A 6,899-nucleotide genomic window follows, 5' to 3' on the forward strand; every position below is an offset into this window, starting at 1 on the left:
AAGATTTTGAAACACATGGGAATACCAGACCAACTAAGCTGCCTCTTGAGAAACCTATACGCAGGTCAGGAAGCAACAGTTAGAACTGGACATGGAACAACAGACTGGTTCCAAATAGGAAAAGGAGTACGTCAATGCTGTATATTGTCACCCTGCTTATTTAACTTATATGCAGAGTACATCATGAGAAACGCTGGGCTTGATGAAGTACAAGCTGGAATCAATATTGCCAGGAGAAATATCAATAACCTCATATATGCAGATGACACCACCCTTATGGCAGAAAGTGAAGCAGAACTAAACAGCCTCTTGATGAAAGTTAAAGAGGAGAGTGAAAAGTTTGGCTTAAAGCTCAACATTCAGAAAACTAAGATCATGGCATCTGGTCCCATCACTCCATGGGAAATAGATGGGGAAACAGTGGAAACAGTGTCAGACTTTATTTTTTGGGACTCCAAAATCCCTGCAGACGGCAGTTGCAGCCATGAAATTAAAAGATGCTTACTCCTTGGAAGGAAAGTTATGACCAACCTAGACAGCATATTAAAAAGCAGAGACATTACTTTGTCAAACAAGGTCCGTCTAGTCAAGGCTATGGTGTTTCCAGTAGTCATGTTTGGATGTGAGGGCTGGACTATAAAGAAAGTTGAGTGCAGAAGAATTGATTCTTTTGAACTGTGGTGTTGGAGAAGACTCTCGAGAGTCCCTTGGACTGCAAGCAGATCCAACCAGTCCATTCTAAAGAAGATCAGTCCTGGGTGTTTATTGGAAGGATTGATGCTGTAGCTGAAACTCCAATACTTTGGCCACCTGATGCAAAGAGCTGACTCATTTGAAAAGACCCTGATGCTGGGAAATCTGAAGGCGGGAGGAGAAGGGGACGACAGAGGATGAGTGGTTAGATGGCATCATCGACTCAATGGACATGAATTGGGCAAACTCCAGGAGCTGGTGATGGACAGGGAGGCCTGGTATGCTTCGGTTTATGGGGTCGCAAAGAGTCAGACATGACTGCGCGACTGAACTGAACTGAACTGTACTGAAATAAGGGGTGACTTGGAAATCTTGTATGAAGGGCATCATCAGCTTTGTCTTGAGTGCGTGCATCCATGCTCAGTCACTTCAGTCGTGTGTGACTCTTTGCGACCCTATGAACTGTAGCCCGCCAGGCTCCTGTGTCCAAAGGATTCTCCAGGCAAGGATACTGAAGTGGGTTGTCACGCCCTCCTCCAGGGCAGCTTTGTCTTAACTGTCCTCAAAATGGGTAGGTTCGAGAGGCTGAGTGTTGAGGGGAGGGAAGGCTTGGTAGATGGTGGTCTTGACAAAAGTATACAGATTTCTGGGCCATCTGACTCCTGATGGAGGCATGGATTCCTACAAAGGGGTACAGTCATAGTGTGCTCTTCCAGCAGTGGCCTGCAGAGGGCACTGGTGAGGAGGGCTCAAGCTACTTCCTGACTTCTGCTGAAAGAGGCTTCAGGGCAGGAAAAAGGGCAATGTTGCCCTAATATCAATTAGTTTGTCATCCACCTCCTTGAATTATACTTAGAGCTTAATTTCTTATGCTAGTAAGCAGTGTACTGAAACACTTATGAAAAAATATCTTTGGATCAGAAATAAATACATCTGATGACTCAATAGCTGGGGAATATGGTGATGCTGCAAAAGGGCAAAGATGCTTGCTGACTGGTGTCTGAGAGAAGTCACGCAGAGTATATATATCCCAAATTAAAATATCTCCCCAACTGCCAATCATGGTGCCAGAAATGTCACCGTTAGAGAATCAGGGAATCTCAAGCGTAACTGAGACTGAGAAAAAGCAACATGGTCCCACAGAGTGAATGCAGGATTTGGCATCCCACTGATCTGTGTGTAAACCCCAGCTCAGGGCCTCATCAGCTGTGTAATGTCAGTTAACTTGCTCTAATTTTCTAACCTCCCCATAGAATATTCACACATGACAGGGAGGGCAAGTTTCTGTTAGGTGGAGACAGGTGTCAAGGTCGCGTTTCTGCTTCGGGCAACCATGGAAAGATTGTTGATTTAGGACATGAGGAGTGGCTGGCTGCATGAAACAGAAAACTGAAAAGAATGTTTAATGGGCAGAGGACATATGTGGACATCTGCAAAGCATGGTGTATAAATATGCTCTTAGACTTTAAGCCCCAGAAATATCCTGGATCTCTGCATAATCTCCAATTCATAGTATTTCCCTGTGAGGTATTTGAATAAAAGCAATTATTAGAAAGAGACACTGTAGAGACAATTCACCTCTAAGCTCTCTTCCACTTACAGATTCTAGAATTCATTGAGAGTGTATAATAATTGAACAGAAAAGAGTCTGGGCAAAGTTATAAAACATGAAAACGAAAGTTCAGTGTTTTTCCAAAGGTATGCAGGACGCTCTTAGTGTGTTTTGACAATTCAAGGATTTCCTCTCCACCCTCCCTTCCTCGTAGCTCAGATGGTAAAGAATCTGTCTGCAATGCAAGAGACCAGGATTTGATCACTGGTTAGGAAAGATCCCCTGGAGAAGGAAATGGCACCCCACTCCAGTATTCTTGCCTGGAGAATCCCATGGACAGAGGAGCCTGGCGGGCTACAGTCCATGGGGTCGCGAAAAGTAGGACATGACATAGTGACTAAACCAGCACTCCCTCCCTCACACACACACACACACACACACACACACACACACACACACAGATGCCCTCTCATGGAAATGACCCACACTGACATACGTAGGCCTCTTACCACCCCACCACCAATGCCCCAGTCGTCAGCTGAAAGGCCACTGCCAGAGAGGCAGTGCGGTGGAGTTAGGTTAGGAACACAGGCTTTGGCAACTCGTGACACTGGGTGATTTGGGGGCAACTATTTAACCTTTCTGAGTTTTGCTTTTTCTGGTGTAAAAGGAGATAATAAGAGGCCCTTGACAGTGATACAGCACAGACTGAATGGGGTAAAGTGTTTAGTGTTGTGCCCAGTGCACAATAAATATTCAATAAATAGTACCTACGATTTGTTTTCTTGTTTTTTTATGAGCACTGTTGTTCTGTTGCTCTATATATTTTCTTGCTGCTGCTGTTGTTGATTCCCTGTTGATATGTCAGGATGCTGATAGCATCAACCCCTGAAGTAATGCACATTAGAACAATTCTGTACAGCCTCACCCACTCAGGATTTTCTCCAGACACAGAGAGAAGGCAGTTGATGTATTCTCCACTGTGCCTGTGCCATTCACTTATCTAATAGTCAGTCTGGGGGTCCTTTGACACCTCTCACACCATACAAAAGAGTAGCAGTTTTGTCTTCTGGGGAGCAGGGTAACCTGAAAATAGGTAGATTGCTTCCGAGTCTGGTTGTTTCCAATTGCCCTATGCCCATCTCTTCTTTTTCAGTGCCTAAACTTCTTTTTAGGTTTTTTCAAAACTTAAATGTTTTTATTTACAAAAGTCAAAGGTAAAAGGTATAAATAGAAATTATTCCATAATCACGAAAAAACTAAAGGCAAGCTCTAGGTAGTGAGCTGCTAGAGGATATTGCATTCTACAAATGTATAATGTAATCGTGTATTTCCATTCATTATTTCTTACCTGGATTGATTGTGGAAGGAAATAATTTTCTCCTTTAGCTGCATACTGCTTGATCCACAGCCATTTCCTCTGGATTTCCAGAATGAATAACCCACAGTTGTCCAGAAATAACGTTTATTAAGCAACAATAAAACACACAATAGAAAAGGCCTTATAAGTAAAACTATATATTTATAATGCTTTATTTTTTTTTGCTCCAGTACTCCACAAAACACTACAGACAGTAACAAAATAATTCAGTAAATATTAAAAACTTTCAAGAGACTTATAGGACACTCTTTATCATATGTGAGCATCAACAATGCCACGGCTATTAGATACACTATTAAACACTATCATAGATATCTTTCTTGAATTAGGGTTATGATTAATATTTTTATTCAGAAGTCATAACATTTACACATACCCATACACAAGAGAACAGTTCAGAGTAACTGAAGCAGATACTCCAGTGAAATGGAATCATCTGCTTGTACAGCATTTAAAGGTATTACAGTGTTAACAAGAAAGAAGTCAGCACACTAAAGAGAAATATTGGGGTTCGCTTGGGATGGGAGGGGTGAAAACAGGGCAATCAATGAAAGCTGCTTACATATTTTCCATTGCTCTCTTAGCAATGTGCTCCCTTCCCTTTTCTGCCTTTTCTTGGTTGAGGTATTCCAGCACTTTCACTAACAGATCTTCATCTAAGTACGGTCTGTTGGAAGTATCATCACTCTTTGGGGTCCCTACAGGGAGCCTTTTGCTTACCAAGGCCAGTTTGTCAGTCTCCTGAGAGCTGTGTTGACTCAAATGCTCTTTGAGGGCCTGCTCGATTTGGTTCTCACCCTGTCGATCATCTTCAGTTGAGCCTTGACTGGGAACTCGCTTCACTGGGTTGGCATTCATGATCTCAGGGTATTTAACCAGCATCCTGGCCAAGTACTGCCCTAGTTCTTGATCCTTGTCATTCAGGTTCTCATATGCCATCTGTCTGTTTTCAACATCTGGCATCCAGACAGCTTTGGGGAGCTGGTTAGCTTTAGATCTTCCAGGACCATAGGGCAGTCTTGACAGAACTTTCTCTCGGTTATACTGATTGGGAAAATATGGAGGCTTTGGATTTGCAGCACTCTCCATCCCTAAAAGATTTAGAATGTCCTCCACACTGAGCCCTTCTGGTAGGGCCTCTGCCACAGCATGACCAGGTGCTTTGGGGTAGCCATTCTTGGAGAGCATCTTATTTTGGAACAGATCTGGATGGTCTAAGTCAACCTCTGAGATGTCTTCAGGTTCAACAGGAATCTCAAGCTCCTGCTCTGGTTCCACTGGCTTCTCTCCAGTTTTGAGCATGTCAATCAAGTCTTCAGGGGGTATCTGTAAATTCCTTGAGATTTCAATCAGCTGATAAATAGATTGAGGATCAAGTGGTTTCTCAAAGAGCCTGGTTGCTCTTTCCCCAGTTTGCCCATTCTGGGACCTCCCACTTCCTGCAGCAGTCACTAACCTTTTCAGATAGGCAATTACTTTGGAGACATCATCTGAGAGTTGGTCTTTACTCTCTTTCTGGAGATCTTCATCTTGGAGGCCCAGCTGCCCGGAACGCTTCATTTCGTCATTGATTTGCTCAGTTTTGTCTGCATTCTCTTTGCTGTCTCTTACCTCTTCCTGAGTTTGACTCTCTATTTTTTCCTCTACTGGGTTCCAATCTTCTCCCCCAACCACGTCTTCATAGGCAATGTTATTAGCCTTGTAGATATCATCTTCATCGTCTGTGTAAAGTTTTTGCTCCTCGTCAGCCCTCTCATGCTTCTGGTTGTTTGGTCCTGTCAGTTTCCCCAGCTCTTGGAAGACAGACTCCAATGTAGCAAGATTTTGAGGAGTGTATTGCTCCTCCACCATTTCATTTGTGCGTTTGAAGGGGTTGTCCCTGGAATTCTCTTCATACATAGGAGGGAATCTCATGTGCTTGAGCTTTCTCTCTGCCCACTGTTGAGTCTCATAATCATCAGGCATGTCCATTGGAAAGCTCTTCTCTGAATTCAAAGTATAAGGCCTGTTTTCCTTTGGGGCAGACTGGGGCTCATTTTCAGCCTGTCTCAAAGCTTCAGCTATTATCTTCATCCATTCATCTTCACTCAGGGAATCCCTCGAACTTTCTGGCAAGTCACTGTTTTCTTTTTGCTGAAGGGGAACAGAAACACCTTGGTAGGGGGTGTAGTCTGGGCTGCTTTCTTCTTTGTGAGCTTGCTGTCGGAGCTTTTCTATGTACTCCAAAGCCCTGATCATTTCAGGACTGGGAAACCTTTGGACATTTTCCAATCTGAGATCTGGTTCCTTCTGAAGCAGCTGGTTTCTCTGAAATGAAGCAGCTTCAGCTTCAGAGAGGAGGAAAATTAAAGGGATGAGAGACAGGACTGCTCCAAGCCAGTGAGTCTTAGCTTCTGCCATGTTTGAAAGATTTCCTTAAAGCATAGAAAACATGAGTTAACACAATGAAACTATTTGACTCTATAGCAAAAAAAGTAATTAATCATTGAGGGGGAAAAAGAACATAGATTACTCCACATTAATTTAGGATGACTCTTTTTGAAAACTATAAATGTTTCATACACAATCTTCACAAGCTAACCACAGGGATCTTTAGCAAAATTGTTGCCCATTTTGCATCAAATTTATATGGCATTCTTTTGGTTAAAATAATAGCAAAAACACTGATGTGAGGTTTCTCAAGTATGATTTTTTAACTTATAAGACATGTTTTGTTTTAGGATGCATTATTTCTGTTAAATAAAGATTTTCCAAGATGAGTTTTAGTTTTTTGTACAGCATTTATACTGAAAGCACTGGCAGAAAAATTAGATGGCTCAATTTAAGACATGCATGTACACACACACACAGACTTATATCCTTATCAAAAACCATGTGGTTTAATTACTGACTTGTCCATCTAATTTGTTGTAGAAATATAACAAAAGTGACATTACTATATAAGATGAAGTGATATTCCATGTTAATGTTAATCATACTGAATTCTCTTGTGGATGAGTCTCATTCATATATATTTTCAGAAATAACTTGTCCTTTAGTCTGATACCAAATCATATTATTAATTTTGGAAGGTCTGTACCTTAATGACCTCCAGAATATGGGTCTTCTCAAGTCCAAGCTAGTTGGCAAACTTAACAAAGTTTTTTTTTTATTTTTAATATCCCCAAAGCACTATTTATTCAGTCCATGAATTCCAAAATATTGAATTTAGAAGTCTGGTATTTTATAATCACTCATCTTGATTGATGTAATAGCACACATGGTACTATCAGG

General features: G+C 41.8%; 1 protein-coding gene across 1 annotated transcript; it reads right to left on the reverse strand.

Annotated features, from left to right (window-relative positions):
* Window positions 1–4,184: 4,184 nt before the first annotated feature.
* SCG2 (secretogranin II) lies at window positions 4,185–6,026 on the reverse strand. Its single transcript, XM_068969600.1, has one exon. The coding sequence runs from the start codon at window positions 6,024–6,026 to the stop codon at window positions 4,185–4,187; it is 1,842 nt and encodes a 613-aa protein (XP_068825701.1).
* Window positions 6,027–6,899: the final 873 nt, after the last annotated feature.

The sequence above is a fragment of the Capricornis sumatraensis genome, chromosome 3, assembly GCF_032405125.1.
Source record: "Capricornis sumatraensis isolate serow.1 chromosome 3, serow.2, whole genome shotgun sequence".
Classification (NCBI taxonomy): domain Eukaryota; kingdom Metazoa; phylum Chordata; class Mammalia; order Artiodactyla; family Bovidae; genus Capricornis; species Capricornis sumatraensis.

Bases quoted from the DNA above. Each gene is read 5' to 3' on its own strand.
- SCG2 (XM_068969600.1), bottom strand. From the start codon at position 6,026: ATGGCAGAAGCTAAGACTCACTGGCTTGGAGCAGTCCTGTCTCTCATC.